General features: G+C 51.7%; 1 protein-coding gene across 4 annotated transcripts in view; it reads left to right on the forward strand.

Moving 5' to 3' along the window:
* Sdk1 (sidekick cell adhesion molecule 1) overlaps positions 1–22,754 on the forward strand; it is a 551,006-nt gene that overhangs the window by 458,802 nt on the left and 69,450 nt on the right. For all 4 annotated transcript variants that reach the window (XM_010642816.2, XM_033764800.1, XM_010642820.2 and 1 more), the window contains 7 exons: positions 445–639; positions 3,035–3,236; positions 8,103–8,206; positions 10,829–10,899; positions 19,198–19,333; positions 20,509–20,568; positions 22,584–22,685. In XM_010642816.2, coding sequence (XP_010641118.1) covers positions 445–639; positions 3,035–3,236; positions 8,103–8,206; positions 10,829–10,899; positions 19,198–19,333; positions 20,509–20,568; positions 22,584–22,685 — 870 coding nt within the window. The remainder of the gene's footprint in view (positions 1–444; positions 640–3,034; positions 3,237–8,102; positions 8,207–10,828; positions 10,900–19,197; positions 19,334–20,508; positions 20,569–22,583; positions 22,686–22,754) is intronic.

Raw genomic sequence — 22,754 nt, forward strand, 5'->3', positions numbered from 1 at the left:
GTCACACTCATGGCTGTTATGCCCAACAGGCTGTGCTGAGGTTGGCAAATGTTAAAGGACTTGGTCAGGGCTGGCACTGCCTGCTTCTTCCCAGAGAAAGAGAAGGACACCATCACCTCATGGGCAGGGACAAGGGAACAGAACAGCCATGGCCAAGGCGTGCCACAATCTTGCAGCAGGAGCAATGACAGAGACTCTGGTAGCATCTCCCAGCACCGGGTCCTTGGGAAAGGTGGAACTGTTTTCACGTCTTGTCGACATGAAGGACGAAGAGTGAAACCAGTTTCCTGGGGGTTATGCTTAGGGGCCCCTCACCCCTAAGTGTGTACCACCAGCTGCCATTCTTGGGTTTCTGATCCAGCAATCACTGTGGGGTGAGAGGCAGGCCTCACCCCAGGACCACTGAGCAGATTCCCTGTCTCTCCTGCCCGGCCTCACCCGCAGGGTACCAGATTGCCTACCGCCTGGCCAGCAGTCGCCCCCACACTTTCACCACTGTGGAGGTCGGCGCCACTGTGCGACAGTTCACAGCCACCGATCTGGCCCCAGAGTCTGCATACATCTTCAGGCTCTCCGCCAAAACCAGGCAGGGCTGGGGGGAGCCGCTGGAGGCCACGGTCATCACCACTGAGAAGAGAGGTAAGCCCTCCAGGCCAAACTGAATGTCAGAGACAGCAGGCAGGGTGAGGTGGGGTGGACACAGGATGTGCGGCTACCATGTTGGGCCCTCTGGGGCTGGGAGGCTTGTGACTTCCTTCAGAGACACAGAAGAAGCCCACTGAACCAGACACTGAGCTGACCACGTTATCATGTGGTGTCTATACTTAGCCAATTTCCTGCTCTTTCAGACAGGTAAGATTACCCAGGCTTAAAGATGAGGAGTGTAGCTCAGGAGGTTGTTTAACTGTGCCAGCATTGCACTGTCATATGAGTATAAGCTTCCCAAACACACGTACCTGTTCTCTGATGTTCAAAATCATGTGCCCAGGCAGCAGGTGCCCAGGAGATGTCTTCTATTTAGCCACCCTCCTATGACTGCATCTGGGTCCAGGTGCCTGGGGTGCTGTGTCTTGGTCCTGCCTCACCATGGGGGTGCAGGGTGTTCCCACCAATCTCATAGGAGCAGAAGCCAGACAGACTTACCCATATGCCAGTTCCCACAGCTGTGAAGCCGAGGTTCAGACCCGCCCTCATAACCAGAAGGCCAGCTCCACCCTCCAGTGTCTGCCTATAGCCTCAGGCCTCACTTTAGAACCTGCCCAACAGTCAAAACTGTGCATGGTGACATCAAGGGCAGGCCAGAGGAGGCCAGACATGGATCCCATAGGGCTAATGGGAAACGGCACTTGGAGCTGTGTAGCCTTGGGCAGCAATCCCTGCTCTGTGCCATGGCTCCAACCTGAAATCTTGTGTGCAGCAATCATCATAGGGCCCAAGACACCTGAGTAACTATGTTGGCATCAGGACTTCCTGGAAGCAAGGCAGGAATTATATAAGAGCTCAATAAATGTGAACTACTATTATTGCCATCTTTATAACTGTTTTTAAAAAAATTTTTTTGGTGGTACTGAGATTACACCCAAGGCCTCTTTGTATTGTGCCACATCCGCAGCCCTTTTTATCTTGTGAGACAGGGTTTCATTAAGTTGCCCAGGCTGGGCTTGAACTTGAGATCCCCCCATCTCAGCCTCCCAGAGTGACGATTTTTATTATGAGATCTAGAATGCAGTTTTAGGAGTGAGGAGTTGACCTCAGAGCACTGAAAAGTAGCTGTGGCCTTCAGTCTAGAAGGGAAGGAGACTGACACTGAGCCCCGCCTGGTTGGGGCATCCTGGTTGCCTTGTTGGACATGGCCACCTCCACATCCTTTTCTGGCTCTCACAGAGGTGCTCTGTGATTTTGCCAGTAGGGAAGCCAATGCTTTCTAGGCTGAGCCCCACAAAGATACTGCGTGGCCACTGGGATGAAGGTGAGGCTGTGCATCCCCGAGGCCTTCTGGGTCATGAAAGATTTGATCTGAGTTAGACGCAAGTGGAAATACTCCTACGAACTCCATTGTGGGTGGAACAGCATAGCTGCCCATACTGTCCTGCTTTGAGGACACAGCCCCCCAGCCTGTGTCCCATCCCCTCCAGGCCATTTGCTTCTTCAGACATGGATCTTCAGGAGTTCAGATGCCCCAGCAGGCCCAGGGTCCCTCTCTGTGGCTCAGGGCAGGGAGCTGAGAGCCTGCGGACAGCAGTGTGTCCAGCTGGAGCCCTGGGAGCCCGGGAGAGGCTCCGGGAGAAATCAGGTGGCACAGTACACGCCTGGGGAAAGACTGCTGATTAGGGTAGATCGAAGTGCTTCTCATAGACCGTCACTGCAGGGCCCACAATCAATTGCCGCTTTATTACACCCCACACATTTTAATCAGAATCAATAACCTTCATGATAAACAATTAAACAATTATTCCCCCCTCTGTGGAGTTTCTCTATTGAAATCAATGGGGTGCAGGAGCACAGTGACAGGCCAGTGATACTCACTTGAGACCAGGGCCAGTCCTGGGAATCTTGCACCCCCGTCTCAGTGCCATAGACAGGACAGCCCCACATCCATGACACCCTCAGAAGAGCGGCGTTATAAAGGCTTCTTAGGTTGTAAGCTCGGGCTGGATGCAAGGGGTGGGGGGGATTCAGTGTGAATGGTGGGGAGAGCCTGGGTCAGAGAGTGAAAAGGAGGTGCAGGTGCTGGGAAGAGTCCTGAGCCCTGTGATGCCAGCTGTCATTCAGACCCTAGTACATGACAGGGGAGGTGGGGCCTATGTGGGATCACATCTGTCCACCTTCTGGCTCTGCTGCAGGAGCCTGCAAGATCCCCGGAAAGGTCTAAGCCAGCCCAGCCGAAGTTCGTTGGGAGGCAGCTCCCCACTGTGAACCAAGACCACTTTTCAGTGTCTGACCCCCGTACAGCCTGCACTCACAGGGGGCATCTGGACACATAGAAAGCAGCCTCTCTTACACCCACCCCTCTGTCTGTCCTCTTTGGTTGTAGAGCGGCCGGCACCCCCCAGAGAGCTCCAGGTGCCCCAGGTGGAAGTGACTGCACGCAGCCTCCAGCTCCAGTGGGTCCCAGGCAGTGACGGAGCCTCCCCAATCCGGTACTTCACCGTGCAGGTCCGAGAGCTGCCTGGGGGCGAGTGGCAGACCTACTCCTCATCCATCAGCCACGAGGCCACAGCCTGCGCCGTGGAGAGGTATTGAGGGACCAGGCTGTGCCACACAGCAGCAGGAGTCCCTCAGAGATACCCAGCAAACTACCCCCATCCCTAGCAGCACTCTGCATGCCAGGAACCCCAGCCCCTCCCTGCTAGCCTTGCAGGCATGCACTACACAGCTTGTTTGCACACACAGGCCCCGAGACTGGCAAGGTGTAGATGAGGGGCCAACCCTGGTCGTGTGGGCTCACGTGTCCCAGTCATTTCTGATGCATTGTCAGGGGTGGGGAGAGCAGAGAGGGAGGGGTGGGGATGGGAAAGGCTGGTGAGGAGCCCTGTTTGTATTCTCTTCCAAAGCAGTGGGGAGAAGCACATCCTGCCCAACTACTAACCTTGACTAGTGATGGCTGATGAGGGGCTGGGAGAGCCCGGGGCACAAGGCCAGAATCATCCGCCTTCAACAAACACTCACACACACACATACTCCATTTAGTCATGTATTCACCAGCTTAGCAGCAGCACAGCACTGAGGGGCTCGGAATGCATGGGCTCGTGGCTCTGCACAGCCTTGTCATAGCCCCTTCAAAGTGGAGCAAACTTAGTAGGCTAGGAGAGGAGAATGGCCCAACCCCATGCAGGCTTTTTCAATCCCAGCGAAGGTCTCAGCCCCTGGTCCCACCCAGGAAGCACTTGGTTTCTTGTACGCCTGTTCTAAGCCCCTGTTACCAAGCTGGCCCTGCAGAGCAGAGCCTTCATTCACCAGCACATGCCAATGAGGAGAGGTGTCCCTTTTCATAGCCACCTCACAGGTAAATGTAACTGGATACTTCTGACACTAAGCAAAGCAAAACCGCAAACAAAGGGCCACTGTAGAAGAACTTTCTGTTACTTACTAAACCATTCCCAGAGGTTGCTCCACAGCATCCATAATGGCCCTGTGGAAGTGTGGCCCAGAATTGTAGCATTCCCATTTTAAAGATGAGAAGGTTGAGACAGAGATATCTTACATAATGGATATACCATGCATCAATTTATGGATGACGCAGTTCCCTAATCTATGGCTGTGACATTCCTTGAGCCTGTTTCAGAGGCTTGAAAAATGCCAACCACTTCTGGCAGCGCAGTTACAAGGGGCCATGATGCAGGGAAAATGCCGGGCATTCACAGCTCAGCCATAGGTCTTCCCGAGTAGCCATGAGGCCTCAGAAAAGCCTATCACCATTGCCTGCCAAGCCTCCGCTCCTCATTGTGAAAGCTGGGCCTGTGGGAAGGGTCTCGGGTACCTTCCACCCCGAGTCCCAGACTGGCCTCATCCCATGACTCCAGCAAGTGGGCAGCAAAAGGCAGGACCATGCAGAAAGTCAGACTTTCCCCTGGGTTTCTATGAGCATCCTGCTGACCCTTTGAGGAATAGACATGGAGCCTAGGCGTGGTTCCCAGACCTGCAGAGAGGAACACTCCTGGCTACAGGTACCACCCACCTGGAGGCTCAGGATTCTCCTGGGTGGGCCCTGGAAATCTGGTGACTGTGGCCAGGCCCCACTTCCCTTAGTAAACCTGGCTGGACTGCACTGGGTGCCAAGCTGAATTAGCAGACTTCACTCCTTTTTGTTACCATCAGAAAGAAAGAAAAGAGACCCAGCCACTTATCCTAGAGCCTTCTGAGATCAGAGACTAATCGTGCACTTGGGATTCAGTGTTGTAAAGAAGAGTTTGGTGATTCAGGACAGACAGTTTAATTTGGTGGCAAGGAGGCCACTGTCAATTTCCTAATGGGCCAGAATGAGGACAGATGCCTCCTCTGCTTGCCAGTAGGACAGGCAGAGACGCGAGGAAGCAGCATTTTGTGCCTTGCAGTGGTACAATCTCTCTTCTGCTTCATAATCCTGGCAGCTGTTTTACCTTTACCACTCAGGTGACATCTGTGAGTGGTCAAAAAGCATGGAGTGTGTAGCTGTCTAGATGTAGGGTCTGTGGCTGTGTCTACCAACGTAGGACCCAGGCCAGAAGGGGAGCATGAGTTGAAACCTATTGAGGCTTTGAGAGTGTGAGACTAGGAACCTTCCACAGACATGGCAGGGAAGAGGGGGTCACTGTGACTTTGGGGTGAACAGTGACCCTGGGGGCCCTAGGATGGCTGTGCATCTGATGGGGTCTGTTCTTCCCCTGATCTTTGGTGAGGTGCAATGGATGGATCATATCAGAGAGGTTGGAAGGGGAGCACCGTGTGAAACACAGGGACCTGGCTAAAGCCGACTTGGCAACCCTTGCTCTGTCAGAGTCCATATTTCTTTTTCCCTGGAGTATTTAAAAACACAGACATTTAAAAATCAGGTGAAGCTGGCCAAGAATATTACACATGGATTTCCACATTCTTTTGTTCTTGGTGATACAAATGATGAACTCTGAATCATTTCAGTGCCTTCAAGATAAATGAATAAAAGAGGTGGTAGATAGCTTTTAAAATGTCTCAGGCTTATACATTGTCGCCAAAATGAATGTGTCATACAGGCACTCCCTTTACTGACAAGGCTCTGTGTGGTTCTCTGAGGAAGGGACACTGCCATCCGGAGCCCATCACACACTCATGTGCATGCCCTACCACCACACTGAGTGGTAATCCAGGCCAACGCATTGGCACACTTGCTTTCTCAGTGTGCCCGGCACCCGACTTGCGAGCACAAGAAGCAAGTTTAGATGGTGAGCATCCATGCGATGCAGCCTGCTCATTTCCTGAGTTGTGAGTGGTTAGAAGTAAGAGTCAGGTAGCGGATGTCTTCGCAAAACTATATTAAATCCACCTAGTTTCCGAGTTTGAAGAGCTGGAATTTGGAAGGCAAGGCATGCACAATGTAAAAGGAGCAGTGGCGGGGCAGGGGAGCTGCATCCCGCAACACAACCTCCCAGGAGGAAGCAAGAACACCAGGGGCGGGGTCAAGGAAAGTCTTTGGAAAGACCAGAGAGAGAAATATTTAGCATTTGCCTCTGGGATGACAAAATCCCTTAGACTCCACGAGGTTGGGCTGTAAAATTTAATTTGCACCACAGCCCTGTTAGATATGAGTGCTACTATATTATCTCCATTTTTATGGATGAATACGGTGAGACTGATAGAATGAAATGGGCCACACAGGGTGGCACACTGTAGGTACAATCCCATACTCTAGGAGGCTGAGTCAGGAGGTCTGCAAGTTATATGGAACCCAGCCTGGGCAAGTTAGTGACTTAGGTGAAGCCTTGTCTCAAAATAAAAAAAATTTTAAAGGCTAGGACTATAGCTGAAAATAAAGGCCCTGAGTTCAATCTCCAGTACTGTACTGTTAAAAAAAAAAAAAAGTTTTTTTAAACCTTGCCCTAGTTAGTAATGACAGAGCCAGAATCAGAATTCTACTTGGCCATCTCTGAAACATAGGCCAGGGTGAGAACAGAATCTGGAGGAAAGGGAAGGGTTGAAGGTGAGTGTTCCGGAATTGTTTGTTGCTTACTAGGTGTTCACTGAAATCCTGTTCTGCCATAGGAGAGTATATGCCAGGGGACAGTGGGGTGGGCTGGAGATGCCAGGACCAGGAAGTCAGATAGCAGTGGGGGGGGGCTGCAGAGGATGGAGGGGCCAGGGGGAGTGTTTACAGGATGCTACTGAGTTGGCTGAGAGCCAGGGAGGTTGGTGACTGGAGCAGAGGGTACCGCCACCATTGTCACATGCCTAATCTGGCCCGTGAGGTGCTGCTCACTTGTGTGGCCTCTGAGTCATGGCCACCTGTTTTCAGGGAGCTGCCGTGGCATCCTGCTGAGAGGGTCTGCCTCCCGACGATGGGTGAAGTGAGCCGGCAGAACTCAGGTCTCCTGCCCAAGCTCAGGTTCTGTGTTCATACAGTGCAGCCCCTGCCCCCAAATCATCCAGCACCACACACTGCTAAATGCACCGCAAGTCCTTTCTGGAACATTCACTACATGACAGGTTCACATGCCCAGTGCTGTGAAGCCCCAACACCCTCATCCTGTTTAACCCTTCCTTCACCAGGGTGCTCAGCACTGATGGAGAAAATCAGAGTGGCCCATTAACAAAGGGAAGGGGTCAGCTTTGATGGGGTGTCTCGGGGGTCTAGGGGCTGGTTGATCATTACCTCAGTTCTTATGCTACAAGGTGACTCTGGAGAAATCCTTGTCACTTTAGGCGCAATCTGGTTCCCAAAAGATGATTGCTCCTGCTTGGTGGGGGGAGGCAGATAAGGCTCTGCTGGAGTCCAAAGTGACAGCAGCTTATAAGACAATGACTGGAGACCTTGAGGCACCCTTTCCAGGGGGTCTGGAAATCGAATGTCCCTGCAAATCTCTTATCTCAATGTCCTCAATCTTGAAGGAGGATGAAACGGGTTAGGTACACTTAGGACTAAGACCTTCTTTAGATGATTAACCTGCCTACATGCAGAGCTGAGCAGTGATCTACTCCAAGTTTCAAGGTGATAAAAGAGATGCAAAATCAAGGCAGAGATGTAAGGCTTTATCCTGCTTTGTACTCATTGGCCCAAGTGAAATTAACTCTTTTTTAGCAAAAGCAGCTGTTAAGTTCCTGACAACCTTAGAAGAAAACATCAATAATGCTTTTAATGAGTAACAGGCTAAGGGCCCAGAAGTTTGTCACTCTCTGGTAACCCCCAACAACTTGATTTTCTCATCTAGTTTATTTGCGGAGAAGCTATGGTGAGGGCATCCGGGCTTTAATAATGCACCTGGTTTTTGAGGATAATAAAATGGTCTGCGAGAGTGAGGGCGAAGGGAAAAGCATATGCCATACATTTGATGAGACCCAGGAATGCCCTGTCCCACTACCACACTTCAATAGGAACATGAGGGCAGGGCAGGATGCCAGGTCCCCCAAAGTCATGTGTCTTCTTTCCTCTTTAGGTTGAGGCCCTTCACCTCCTACAAGCTGCGCCTGAAAGCCACCAATGACATTGGGGACAGCGACTTCAGTTCAGAGACTGAGGCAGTCACGACGCTGCAGGATGGTGAGCAAGCAGCCCTGAAGCCCAAGACTTGCTCTTGTGGGGGTCCTGTTTTCATCCTGAGCCAGCAAGAAAGGGGTCGCCAGGGAGGTGGCGAACAGCAGAATCCCATTAGTAACAGACAGCTTGGAGTATTCCCATGCACCCCACAATCATAAATCAAGGCCTTCCAAATGGAATAGAACTTTCTTTGATTGTCTTCCAAAACCCCTCTGTCCATTAGCATCCCCAAAATTGAATAATTGATAGGGTCATTAAAAATAAATGTCAGTGGGTAGCTGGGTTTGAGAGGCTTCCCCCATTTTTCTCATTCATGAGATGCTGCATTTGAGAACAGCACGGGAAAGTGATGGAAGGCAGAGCCCCTCAAAGGACCAGGTGGATTTTACATCCCATCCTACCTCAGAGCCGCTGGGCCTGAAGATTCATTGTAATTTCCTGTGACCTAGTGCTACTGGGCCCCAGTTAGCCTGAGAGACAGTTCCATCAGACATGTCGGGCTGTGTAACTCACCCGTGGGACAAAGAACGATGGATATTTTGCAGCACACAGCTCTGGCCCATAGTCTGAGCACTCTGTTCACCCAGCAGTACTTTATAACAATTCCCTAAGCCAACCCCAAAGCACTGTCTTTTCCATTTAACGCACCAGTGGAACAATTTTCAAATAGACCAGCTTCCAGCTGGCTCGCCCCATGACCTCACATCTTCAGTTCTGCTCTTTTTAGAACCTGTAAGTTTAGCTGCTGCCACACAAGGCCTCACACAACCTGAGAGACCAGCCCAAAGGTGGAGGGAGCCATTTTCAGCATCTCAGCTACAGGCAGAGACTGACACAGACCCAGTTCTCCCAGTGGGCAGAATCTGCTGGTTTGTGCCCTGAATGAGGGGTCTTCCAGGCTCTTGGAGGCCCCTGACTGGCCAAGTCCTCCCAAGACGCTGGACCTGTCTTGAAAAATGACTTGGTGGCTCCAGCTTCAATGAAAGCCCAAAGTATTTCCTGGCTCTATAATCCTGGGAGTTTGTTAGAGCCCAGGGGCAGCCAGAGGGATGGAAGCAGGGAGGGACAGGCATGTTCACTGGCTCAGCAGCCCTGCCAAGAGCCCAGTCAACCGGTCAACTGCAGAGAGCTCACAGCAGGCCAGTGGGGAAATCAAAAGGGAGACAAACCACTTCATCCAGGGTGAGGCTACACATAGCCCAAATGCCCATCCTCCATTCAAGCCACTTAAAGCCAACTTCTCACACCCAACAAAGGAAGGTTGGCATTGCAACCTTAGTCCCAGCCCAAACAGCAAATGCCTTCATTTTAATCTCACACTTTACACAATTGAGGTAACATTTGCAACTGTGCACTAATTCTTAGAATAAAGTAGAAAGACACACAACAAGCAGGTTTTATTGTTGTGTTATCTCTGATAAACCATGTGAGCATGAGATGGAACAGCTTCCCATGATCTGGGGGAATGGGCCTTTCCGAAAATCTATTCAAGGGACTCTCCAGCCTCCTGAGGCCTTTCTTAATCCTTTGATATTCAAATCAGTGCTTTTGATGCTCCTATCTCATCATCTTCCTTTTCTGAGAGGTGCAGTTTCCCTTTGCTAGAGGATTTGCATTGTATTTGTGCTGCATTGTCTCTGGCTGTCAGCCAAGAGTGACAGACTAAGTGGCCTGTGCTAGGTGGGGAGGGTCCTTTCAGCCGTTTCTTATTGGGGTGGCTTTTATTTCCCTGTGCTGTAACTGAGATATAACGTGAGGGACTCTCAGGGAGAGCTGGACCAGGGCTCCCCTGAGGACAGACCCGCAGGAAGCTCAAAGGAGTAGTAGACTGGGGGTGGGAGTGATGGGAGTAGGGGATCACAGGTCTAGAGTGAATCACAGAATAGTGACCCAGGCATTTTGGTGAGGCACTCGCATGGGAGTGTGGGACATCCTCAGTCAAAGTCGGCTCAGGGAGTATTTATTGGACATAGAATATCAGGCCTCTTCTAGGACCTTACAGCCAGGCAGACAGAAAAATCAATTCATTGCCCAAGGGAGGACTGCATTGATTTGGAGGGGGACACGGGAAGAATCAAAGAAGGTCTCCTGATATATGGGATTACACAGATTTTGCTTTGAACAGAGCAGAGGTCAAACCAACCCTGTCCCTCTAGAGGCCAGAGGAGAACTGCCTGGGTTCCTAGACCATGACATACTGTTCTTTGCCTTGGGCAGCCTCACCAAAATCAGCTCCCTTTTCCCACAGCCACATTAGAATTCAAATCCAGAGCATTGCAGCCTGGCATGACCGTCTTTCCTGCTCAGGAGAAACAGCTCTGACCTAAGACTTCAAAAAATGATGTATGTATGTCCACCACTCCCCAAAGTTCTGGAACTACAAGGAGTTCCCAGGAGACTCGCTGGAGTGACTGGCCCTTAGGTTGGGCAGGGGGAGAGGTCAGACTCAAAGTCTTAGTGAAAAGCAAAGGTGGGGACAGTGCTTGTGGCCATCCTTTTTGAGATTAGGATCCTTGCTCTTTTAAAAGCAAGAAGGCTGCTCATGCAGAGGAGAGGCAGGACTGGTCACTCCTCACATCCCTGGGGCTGGCTCCTGGGCCATTCTAACTCCCATCTGGGCTTCAGTTCCAGGAGAGCCTCCAGGGTCAGTCTCTGCTACACCGCATACCACTTCCTCCGTGCTGATCCAGTGGCAGGTAAGAGCTGGGGGCCCTGATAGTTTATAAGATGTGCTTTTAATCTCTGGCCCCTTCGGCCAGGTTTGCTGGTTGTGGACACAGGCCATGCTGACACCAAATGTGTGAGTGGAACAGGGATACAGCCTGGTCAGCTGGCAAGCAGAAGGAAAAAGTAATTTCCAGGGTCTGGGAGCAGAGGTGGCAGAGGCTGGTTTAGCTCCCAAGGGTCAGGGCTTGCCCAGGCAGGTTCAGCAGACCACTGGGCCACCCCTGATACCAGAATGTCATGCTGGGCAATGGGGGTTCCAGAGGCAGCAGGTGTGGGATAGGACCGCACAGGGCGATGGGTTCTGTTGGGCACTGGGCAAGGCTTGGCTGGCCTAGGCGTGGCCACTGTGAGCTGGGGACTGTGGGGATAGTGTGTGGGCATGAGTGTGACTCTTTCTGAGGTTGTCAGCACCATGGAGGATGGCAGCCAGCTTGACTCCAGAGTGGGCAGGAAAGAGAACAGTGCCCTGGAGGTCCGGAGGTGAAGCTCACCCCAGTGACACTGAGAAACATGCCAGTACTGTGGCCTGGATGCTGCCTTGGATAGCTGAGAAAACAATGTTGTGACCATGTGGCTCAGCAGGGGCTGAGGAGAGTCAGAAAAGGGACAGGACAACAAGGCCATCAAGGGACTTATCCAAATATGTGTTTCCCAAGCTCTGAAAAGGGGCATGCTACCTCATTGGCAGCTCAGGGCCAGGATTGGAGCTGAGGGGAGGGGACCCGGGGCAGGAGACTAGGGAGGCTGGAGGAAGCTCGTGACAGAAGTGTCCAAATCGTCCTGCTTGTGACTGCTGGCTCCTAACCTGCTTCCCTGGCAAGGTTGTCACTTGGTGTTGTCAGCACTAGATGGAATCCTAGTAAATGATGCCACAGTCAAGGGACAGAGGTGGCCATTTTGGGGTTCAATTCAGTGAAATTTGTTACTGTCACTTGTTTGACTTCAGTAAACCAGGTTTCTGCCAATCGCATGTCAACTCCTCTAAATATCCATGGAGTCATGTGGCCCCTTCTTCACCTCCTTTCTGTGGCCTAGTAGCTTCTCTAGAGAGGACAGAAACCTTTCAAAGTGACAAAAAGATATTTCAACGGTTTCCTGGTGAACCTGAAAATTCACTGCCGTTCAGCCTCTTCTAGGTTTACTAAAGGTATGGAATTAGATGGGAACAGGAAGGTTTAAGATAGGCGCCCATCCACTCCTGTCTGCCTGGAAGCCCCTGGCAAAGTGACAGAGGACCTGGCCTCCATCTCCTCAGGGCCACTGTAATCATGAGAGGCCTCTGTGACTGTAGATCCCTGCTCTGGAAACAGAAAATCTCAAAAACCAAGGTCTCTGGTATTCCAGGTCCATTGCACCTGCAGTCCCCGCTCAGCCCCAGTTCCATGAGGGGTGGTGTCAGCAGGTAAGAAACATTCAAAATGGAAATTCAAGGTCCCAAGCACTTGTGTCTCCCACGCTCCAGAAATGTAATCAGCTGAAAGAATATCGGGCTTTTGTACTGTGTTAAGATCCACTCAAAAATTAGCATTTTCTTTGTAGACATGACTGTTGGTCTGCTGATCACAAGATAAGCTTCTTTTTTAAAGGCAGCCAACACTCAGCCCACAACAGGTCGATCCCTGCAGATCAGTGACCAGGAACGCAGAGCCTACCACAGTAAGCACTAGCATCCTGCCTGCAACAGCTCACATCAAGCCCCTCCGCTGCTACTGGACAGCTCTGAGAAGCGTCACAGAGCTGTGCCAGAGGAACTTGGCACGTGTGTCCATCATCTGTCCCCTTCAAACCCATGGAACAAACTAATTGCAAAAAGCCCAGAGCAGGAGGTGGTCAATACAATATATTGTAGGAACGAATGCCTGTCAACTGCCAGGCAATTGAGGTACAATTGAAATTATGAGTAATTTGCTAAATTAGAGCCAACAGAACAAAGGAAATGAAACTAGGTTTAAATATAGATTTGTATTCCCAATGAAATGTTTCACCTGAAAACCTTTGTTTTTTCAGTAATTTGTTGAGAAATGCAAACACCAGCTGTAATTTCAAGGTGGCAGACTTACTTAACTGCCTCCTCTGCTGCAGCCTGTCGGTCTGATTCTTCTTGGTGGGATAATCAATCTGTGCCTCCTTGGGGTCCTGTTCTGTTTGAAATCCTGGGATCTGAACATGCATCCCAGGTGGGAGGGGCGCTGTGTTCATGCTGAGCACCATTGGAACAGACGGAGGTCTCGGAGTCGGTCACAACATTGATGCAGGCTCTTCTAAACCTCCCAGGGGCCGTGCTGCCTGCCACTCAAAAGCAGTCCCCTTAGGCAGCTCAGAGTCCTCTGAGTGAAGCTGGGCACTGTTTTCTAGCAAAGAAAAAAAAAAACCCAAGCAATAGATCACCTCATGCTTGGAGCTGCCAGAGGAAGATGGACTCACTGTTACCATAGGCACCTCCCCAGGGAGTGTGACAGCTGCTGGGCAGGGAGCAGGACTTCAGGCCTTCCTCAGAACAGATCCTGGAATTGTTTCTTCTCACTACTTGCACCACAGTGTGCAGAAGGCCATCTCCTGGGCAGAGATATGGGCTCCTGAAGTAGAAGAGACAGAAAAGGAACTGGAAGAGCTCAGTGGGAAGGCAGAAGGGAGCCACTAACTGTGGCAAGAAGGACAACTAAGTACCCTTCAAGGGACAGATGGCCTCCCCAGGAACAGGGCAAGAAGGCACAGCTTGGGCAAAGGTGTAGAGGCAAGAAGTTGCCAGGAGTTTGGTGCTGTGTTTCAGGGGAAGGCACATTGGACCTCCAGTGTTCCTCTAACCACTAGGCTTAACCCTGGAGGGAATCTGTGTTCCCCTCTCCAGGAAGTAGAAGTCATGACCAGGGACTGTGGCACTCCAATTCAATTTGGACTTGGTCCCAGCTCTGCCTCCTACTCTCCGTCAGCCCAGGTCCTCACCTGTGGAATGGGCCTGGCCAGGGCCTGCCCGAGATTCTTTCCACTTGAGCTGTGTGGCCCAGCCCATCTCTGTCAGGCAGGAGGGAGATCAGGGTGGGAATCCTGCTCCCTCCCAGCCTAAGCCCTTCCGTCCACTCAACTGGCTATCCCTCCTGGCCTCTCCAGTGTACCACTGTCTCCTTGCTGTGTTGCAAGGTCACCTGCATTTTCACAGGGGACTTTTGGAATGAGAAAACCCACTCAGGACTCTCACAGTCTGACAGGTGGCCAGCAGAAGACATTAGGAGGGTTCCTAGTCCCTCCAAGCATCTGCCTACACACATGGCCAGTCAGGCTGAACACAGCACAGAGTTATCTTAGTCTCCAGAGAGCAGACTGAAATACCTGTTTCATCCAAGCCCATCCATCTCCTGTGCTGAGAGAAATACACTCGGCAGTTCAGAAATGTCAGCTGAGGGCTGGGAGAACCAGTCTGGGTTCGAAGAGACTTCTGTTTAGACTTGTAACACTTGGAGACCATCAGTTCAACTCCCAACTGTTATGGGCAAGGGATGAGCCTGGGGATTCAACTGATCACAGTGATCACAAAACCAGAGATCAGATCCAGAGACCACTCCACACAGCCCTTCCTGAGCCCATATGTCCCAGGAAGCCCTCCTATGACCTCTGAGGGCTCCAGAGCAGTACAAGATGTCATACAGGATGACCCAAACTCCAGTTGGAAAGCTGGGTTATACGCAATCCAGAATCCCATGCTTTTAGTCCCACTGTCTCCGTAGTCACAGTCCTTGGTTAGTGAAGCTCAGCTAGGAAGATGCAGCTTGAGCCAGTTGTGGCCTCTAGGATGCCATCCTCTCTGCACCTTGGTCAGCCAGCTTTATGCTACTGTAACCAGACACACAAGATAAACAACTTACAAGAGAAAAGTTCACTCAGCTTCCAGTTCTGGAGCATCCGGTCTGTGATCGGGCAGACTCACTACTTTGGGTCTGTAGTCAGGATCCTAGATGGCAATGCCCAGAACTACAGGGAGAAGCACACTTTGGCCAGAAGGAAAAAGACATGGAGCAGCCAGGATTCCACAATCCCCTTCAAGTTTCACCCCTACAGCAACCTGGGGCCTCCCGAGTCCCAAAGGTCCCACCACCTCATTGTGGGACCACCCTGAAGACAAGTCCCTAGCACACAGGCCTCTGGGGACAGTCATCTAAGCCACAGCAGGGCTGTGCCTCCTCCCTTGAAGACTCCTGCTAGCAGGGGAGATGCATTTTGACCCTTGGCATGCTCAGGGACTTCCAGTGCAGGCACTGTCAGCCCATTGGCAAATGTGACCTCAGCCTGGTGATCTTTGTTCCTATGAGTGGGGAAATTGGCCTCTCCTACTACTGCCTCTGAGCATCCCATCCACCTTAGCTAGAAATATTCTTGAGTCTAGGTCAGGGGCCCTGGGTCCCAGGATGTGCACCTCAGGGCTTAGGAACAGTGTCTCTGCTGCCAGCTGCAGAACTACACTTAGTCCCCAGGAAGGATGTTTTTGTTTTCTAAGCCTCTCCACTTCCTGCTTATTTGATATTTTTGGTGAATCACATCCCAACCCAGGCCACCTCTGCCCCATGGTAAATTGCCCTGGCTGGGACCACATTTCCAACTCTGAGTGCTGTAGGGCCAGCAGCAGAGCTTTGGCCATCTTCCTATTGGGGCTGAGTGCCTGAGTTACTGCGGGAATAATCCAGGACTCTGAGGGAAGCTTTGAAGGTGACCTTCGAGTGAGATTGCCAGGCTGGCACTTAAAGAGACCCAGCTGCAGGCATTTGATCTGCCCACTTGCCTCTCCCTTCTTGCTAATTCCAGTCAGCCCAGATCCCAGAAACAGAAGCGTGAGCCTTCTCATCTTCCCTGCCAGAGCCCTGCCATTCCCACCTCCCACCATTGTGAGTGAGGACAGTGCCAGGGACTCTGGGCAGAACTGCAAGATCAGGCTTCCAGCACGTGTCAGTTTAGGTCGGAGCCATGGAGTGTATCTACTTCTCTGGTCAAGGTCAAAGTCCTGGAGCTCTTGGGAGGAAAGCTCTGTTGTCTGTCATTTGGCAGAAGGCTCCTCACCCATGCATTTCCACAAGATGGAGTAGCAATGGCCCCGGGTAACAACTGGGCCCTAAGTGGCTTTTTAGTGACTTGGGGGAAGCTCTGTTCTGAACTTTGTCCTGAGTTGAGCTTCAGATCATCCTGGGAGTCCACATGGGGAACAACACAGGCCAGGGGCCTGTACCCTTAGCCTGGCTACTCCTTCCAAACCTGCCCCAGCCATGGGAGGCTCCCCCCGCCCTTGCATCCTCCTAAAGGGTCCATACCAAGCACTGTGGCCACCTCCTCCTCCAAAGGCCGCTGGAAGTCATTGCTCTGTAAATTAGTCTCAGATCTTCCTTGGCAGTAAGCACTGCTCCAGAAGGCCCCACAGTCCTTGCTCACTTCACGCCATGCTGCTCAGGGCATCATGGCACAGAAGATTGTATAGACCTACGGAGATAGCCAAGTGACAGCTGATTCCCCCAGATGCAGACCCCGGTGGTTTCATGTATTTGCTGCACCCATACTACAGCTGTGCGGAAGCCTTCCCTTTCTGCCACCCTCATCCCTGCTCTATTTTACCACAGGCCCATCTGCGCAGTGACCTGTAGTCACGGGGAAAGACATACTAGGATCTCTGAGCCACTGTTGGCAAAAGAGCCAAGGCCAGCATTTCCCTGAGACTTCTACTGGGGTAGAGGTAAAATTGAGACAGCATAGGAAATGCCCATTATTCTTAAGCATCCACATTGTAACGTTGTAAAAAAATAACAATGAGCAATTCTGAGATAAGAGAGTAATTTATTCTGAGCCAACACAAAAGACCGTGCCCAGAACAAACCTCAACTTAAGCACAGGACCTGCACTAAGACATGGTCCCTGCTGTAAAAACTCCAGAAGCCTTTTACAGTCCCAGAAGAAAGCCAGGGAGGCTCTCAGGGCCAGAGGACAAAAATGTTATGGATAAAAAATCATCCACAAGACTCAGTGCTGTTTTCAGTGAGGGAGGGAAAACTGCCCGCAGGATTCAGGTGCTGTCTCCTTCCTGACTATAAGTGTGATAGAGGCCAGAGATTGGAGGAGCTGGCACACATTATAAGATTTCATCCAGTAGTCACATGGAAAATGCCAAGCCAGACACTGAAGTCTTGCAGCCAGATGTGACCTCTCACATAACAACTCCCTCTGTCCTGGACCCACACTGGGCCCTGCCACCCAGCCAAGAGGGCAGAGCTGTATCCAGGCCAAATCATCCACTGATGTGTATCTTCTGGCCCTTTTGATATGGGCCAGTAAGACCTGGCAAGTCCATTCGAGTGCCCATTCATACTTTCCCACCTCTGCCCGGGTGTTACATGCTGTGGGGCTATTCCTGGGTAGGAGGCGTGCAGAGAATGGCAGGGAGTGGCTAGCCTTTCTGTGTGGCAAGCTAGAGGCTACAGCAGTGTGGTAGCAGCTTTCATTTCTAAAGACGCCCTGGATGGGACAGGTGCACTCTGTGATCTTCTGGTCAAGGATGATTATTGTCGCTAAAGGTGTTAATCCATGTCATTGTCCAAGGCTGAGGCAGGAGGGTCGTAGTCTAGCTACTAAGTCACTACTAGCTACTAGGTCCCAGCCTAGGCTACTTAGCAAATTAGTGAGACCCGTCACAAATTTAAGAAATGAATAAAAAGGGCCTGGGAATATAACTCAGTGTGAAGGCCCTGGGTTTAATCCCTAATACAGCAAAAACAAACCAAAACAAGACAACAAAGAGAAACATGTATTCCTGGCTTTCTGAGCTAGTCACTTGAGTTTCAAGGGCAAAGCATGCTGCATGCTTCAGTGCTTGAGTTTTAGATCATGAGTAGCAGGAGTTCAGAGGAAGAGGTTTATCTGAAAACCCAGATCCTTCTGGTCCCTGGGTTGGACAGATTAGAGAGTAGGGATTAGAGTGGACCTTCTCACAGTAAGGGGGGATCAGTTTCCTGGGGCTGCTGTCAAAAGAACTACAAGCTGGAGGGCTTAAAATGATGAAATTTTATTCTCTCAGAGTTCTGGAGACCAGAAGTCCAAAATCAAGGTGCCAGAAGGTCCACACTCCCTCAGAGAAAGGCCCCTTCCTGGCCTTTCACAGGGTCCCTTGGCTTGCTGATCTGTTTCAGTCTCCGCGTGACATTCTCCTGTCAGGACACTGACCTCATCTCAACTGCATTCCCATCTGCAAAAGACCCTGTCTCCTAATGAGGGCCCTTCACAGGCACTAGCAGTTAGACTTGAACACCATGCAGCCACAGCAATGGGGGTCTCTGGCAGCAAAGTTGTGGACTTGGCTCAGGCCACAGGACAATGTCCTCAGGGGCTGGTGGCCTCTCATACTCAGCCACTCTGTAGGAGACATGGGGAATTCAGCATTCCTCCTGTCCTTGAACAAGGTTTCGTGACCTAGTCTCATCCATCTTCCTGGCCTCAGCTTAGAAAGTTGTCACCCTTCATTCTTCATCTGAGCCTCCCAGAAGGAGAGACCAGACCATCAGAGCCCCAGTACCCAGCAGGGCTGTGGCCACTGGGGCTTCATCAGGAGCCTGCATGGAAGGAGGCTTTCCTTTTACTGGTAAATCTGTCAGATACGCTAAATGTCCTCCTCTAAATTGTTAACAGACACCAACCGGGGAAGGAAGATGGCCCTGCTGGATCTTGAATGGCGAGCAGCCACTTGCTCCCATGTATTGGAAGAGGTCTTTGGTCCCACACACTTGTCCCAGCAGGTTCTGAGCCCATTTCTCTGCCTGCCCTGTGGGAATGTGCCTTGCTCTGTCTACCCTTCTTGTGCTAGCAGATGTGGGGGCTGTGAGGGATCCAGCCTGGGTCTGGCATGTGGAGGGGTCAGTGAGGGGCCCAGTGCAGCTGACACAGCATGGGTGGCAAAGATGAGTAGGCAGGGCGGGGCCAACCACAGGGCCTGGGCCATAATCCCAGGTGCCCTTATAATCCAGGGCTATGCCACCTTGGCAGCCTCCTTGCCTTGGGGCTCCTCCTCAATCTTGAAGCTCCAGCTAGATATGAGGGAAGATGCCTCTTGTCCCCACACATGCCAAGGAAACCTAAGTCTGAGGAGGAGCTCCTCACGAATCTCACACCTTTCCTTCATTGCTTTACCAATCAGGAATTGTAGACCCTGACCTGATCACTCCACTGCACAGTTAAACTAAGGCAGAGGCTACCAAACCCCTGATGTGACCCTTGGCAAGGCTGAGCATGTGATATCTTTGCAGCCTCCGAGGGACGAGAGCCTGAACGGGCTTCTTCAGGGATACCGGATCTACTACCGGGAGCTAGAATCTGAAGTAGGTGCCAGCCCCGAGGCCAAGACACTCAAAAGCCCTTCTGCACTGCGAGCTGAGCTCACAGGTGAGCCCTTCACCCCTGCCTGAGACCACCCCACACTGGGCAGGAGGCTTCCAGTGACCTTGCGTCATGGGAGCTGGGAGGAGCAGGGACCCGTGCTGGGGACAGGGATCACATGGTTTTCAATGGTGGCAAGTAGAGTGCAGATTTGAGGCTGGTGGGTCACAGCTGGGGAGGGGGGCGCAGTGGGACCTTGAGTGCCAAGGACAAAGAGAGGACAAGCATCAGGCCCTGGGGCAGCACTACTGTGGCACATGAGGATGGTGTAGGCCTGAGACTGAGGCTAGGTGAGCCCCATCGTGGCACTGCTGTTATCACATGTGTCCTCAGCCTGAAGCCTGGCATCTCCCACCCCTGGCCTACCCAGGGTCTGGCCTGCTTGCTCTGCCTTTGGTCCAGCTGTCACCAAGGCAGCCTCAGGAATGGCAGGACCCCCACCTCCACCCCACACCTCCTCCTCTCTGAGAAGAGGGTAAAGGTTTTCATCTCCTAGCCATCCCCATGGGCACAGAAAGCCCAGCTTGCCCTTTACATAGATGCAGGCGAGGAGTAGGTCTAGGGCTGTGCCCTTGGGCAGTGCCAAGAGACTGCTCCCTAGTACTTGGCCACCAGGCCCAGATGGCTGCAGAGTCTTGCGCACTGCATATGCAGGCGACCTTGATGGGGACTGGAGCAGTGCTACTGTCTTAATGAAGAAAAAGCGGCTCAGTTTTTCACCTTCGCCCCACCCAGAAGGTGTCCCTTGCTGATGACCAGCCATTGGTATCACCCTGAGCCCTGCATCACAGAGCCCCCAGCCCACCATGGAGCTGAATGCATGCACCGGGTCACACACAGGTGCCTATTTTGGGTGACCTTAGGGCAGGGCTTGCCAGAAGAGAATCAACAAGCTGACGGCTCTACTTGCTGGCAGTGCCCAGGAGAAATCATATCCAGGTCTTCCCCAGTGTAGCCAGGCAGGATGGCAGGCCAGTTACTGTACATGTATTCCATCCATCAGAGGGTGGCCCACCTCTGCCTGTCTTGGACTGATGTCTTGCTGTCATAGGAAGAACTTTGGTAACCCCAGGGCTGTTGGGAAGGGTGTGGGCAGCATTGCAGTTACCTCCCCCTCATCCCTGCTGCAGTAACTGCTTCCCTTGTGCTAACTACCTTTCTGCTTTGCTTACCCCTGATAGCCCAAAGCAGCTTCAAGACCGTGAACAGCAGCTCCAGGTTAACAACATATGAATTAACACGTAAGTGTGCAGGTCCCCAGCTGGAGGCCACTGTGACCAGACCTTGCCAATTAGGCTCTCAGTGGACCAAGGGAAACCAGGTTGGATTGATGGAGTTAATTTCTGGAGCCCCTCCTGCCCTAATCACCACTTCTCAGCATGCTGAAATCATCAGGGAGCAGGAAAGGAAACTTTTGGAAGTGGAAGCTGGAGGGTTTGCAGTACTGGCATCTACTCTCCTGGGCTGGGTTGGGCAAGATCTCCTCTCTTACTCCCTTGGACCTGTCTTTTTTATTCTTCTTTTAAGTTGTGAGCATAAAATTTATTGTCTTAACTATTTTTAGTGGGTAACAGTGATCCACTTACCACCATCCACCTCCAGAATTTGTCCATTTTCCCAAACTGAAACCCTGTCTTCATTAAACACTAACTCTCCATTCCCAGCTCCCAGCACCCTGTTCCTATCTGAGTTCAGCAACTCTAGGGACCTCATGTGGGCAGACCTTTCTTCCATCTCCTTGACCCTGGCTTATTTCCCTGAGAATCAAGTCCTTGTGGTTCATCACCTGTTGACAGCAGGGATCAGAATGTCCTTCCTCCTTAAAGCTGAATAATAGTCCATTGACTATGCATTGCATTTGGTTTGCTGGCCATCCTTCCTCTGACCTTAAATTGTGCAGCTTTCCCTTGGGTTTTGGCTGAGGATGGGTTTCAAGATTCAAATGTTAGGGCTGGGAATGTGAGTCAGTAGTAGAGCATTTGCTTAGCATTCTTGAGGCTCTGGATTTGACCCAGCACCTTGAAAAAAATCCAGCATGGGCCTGATGGTGATCCCATAATGTGATTTTCTTTGATGCAAAGAACATGGCTGGGTCAGAGTGGACAGGAGGCTAGGGGAGCAGAGCCAGGCCTTTCAGAGCCCCTCTGACATTCCTTCAAGGGCCTTGTCCACACCATGCCATTCCACCCACCCCCTGTGGGCAGCAAACGCAGCCCTGGATAGTAGGACAGGATCCATCCCAAGATGTGTCTTCTCCCTGTGCCACACTCCTTCGCAGAGTGTCACCTGACCAGCAGGTCCTTTGTTCACCCCCATTACTCTTTCCCATGTTCACTGCTCCTGGGCATGTATTTGTGAAGTATCCACCTGGGCCCAGCACCTCCCACACACCCCTCAGCAGAGGAGCAAGTTAGAGCTTGGACCCACCTGGTTCTGGCTAGGAAGGGTCCCCAGCCTGGAGATCACACAAGGCTGTCAGCTTTCTCCTCCCAGAACTCAGTAGCCATGTGAGTCCCTAGGTTGGGACCCGCTAGCCAGGCTAGAGAGGTACAGGAGCACTTCCTGCGGGCTGGTCTCTGCTCCTGCCAGGCTGAGAGTCAGAGTATCAGATCCCAACTCAGCACACAGACACAGAACTGTGCTTGTTCCTCTGAGCCTAGGGTGGGAGGACCTCAGCTGTACCCTTGCTGAGGGAGGAGAGATGTGAGGCCTGGTGGGGATCCTGTGCTCATCCAGAGGTAGCAAAGCCACACCAGCCTTATGGCAGTATTCCAGTGTCAGAGTTTCTAGGACACTTTGACTTCAAGGTCAGCTCCCTTCTGTCTCTTAGTGTGTTTGGCCAGCACTTACACCTACTTGTGTCACTCTACAAACATGGCTTCCCACATACATGCTTTTCTTCCCAGCACATGCTCATGAAAAACTGGTCGACCTAAGTCTTTGTAATTTTTTAAATGCCAAGATCTTCCTGTAACTGTTGGAATTCTTTAGGGAGATCCAGACCAGGGTTGGTTGCAGTGGAGCCCTGCTCTGCAAAGGCTTTCATGGCATGCAGTGTTCGGCAAGTGCTTGATTGTCAGCCAGAAGGAGGAGGGATGTGACTGTAATAGGGCCGGAGACATGTCACAGACCACTATGGAAAGCAATTTAACTGTTCCTGCCTCCCCCAGAGTGCTGATTCCTCCAGGATGGCCCATGGAAGGAGCTTTCTAAGGAGGTCCCACCTCAGGCTGACCAGTCTCTTTTGCCCTTGTAGATCTGAAGAAGTACAGGCGCTATGAAGTGATCATGACCGCCTACAACATCATCGGCGAGAGCCCCGCTAGTGTGCCCGTGGAAGTCTTTGTCGGCGAGGCTGGTAAGCTCTGCACATCCCGGCCCCCACAGCCATAGGGAGTGAGCTCAATGGCGTGGATTTGCTCTGTTG

The sequence above is a fragment of the Fukomys damarensis genome, unplaced genomic scaffold (genome assembly GCF_012274545.1).
Source record: "Fukomys damarensis isolate Sample0158 unplaced genomic scaffold, DMR_v1.0_HiC HiC_scaffold_17, whole genome shotgun sequence".
Taxonomy (NCBI): domain Eukaryota; kingdom Metazoa; phylum Chordata; class Mammalia; order Rodentia; family Bathyergidae; genus Fukomys; species Fukomys damarensis.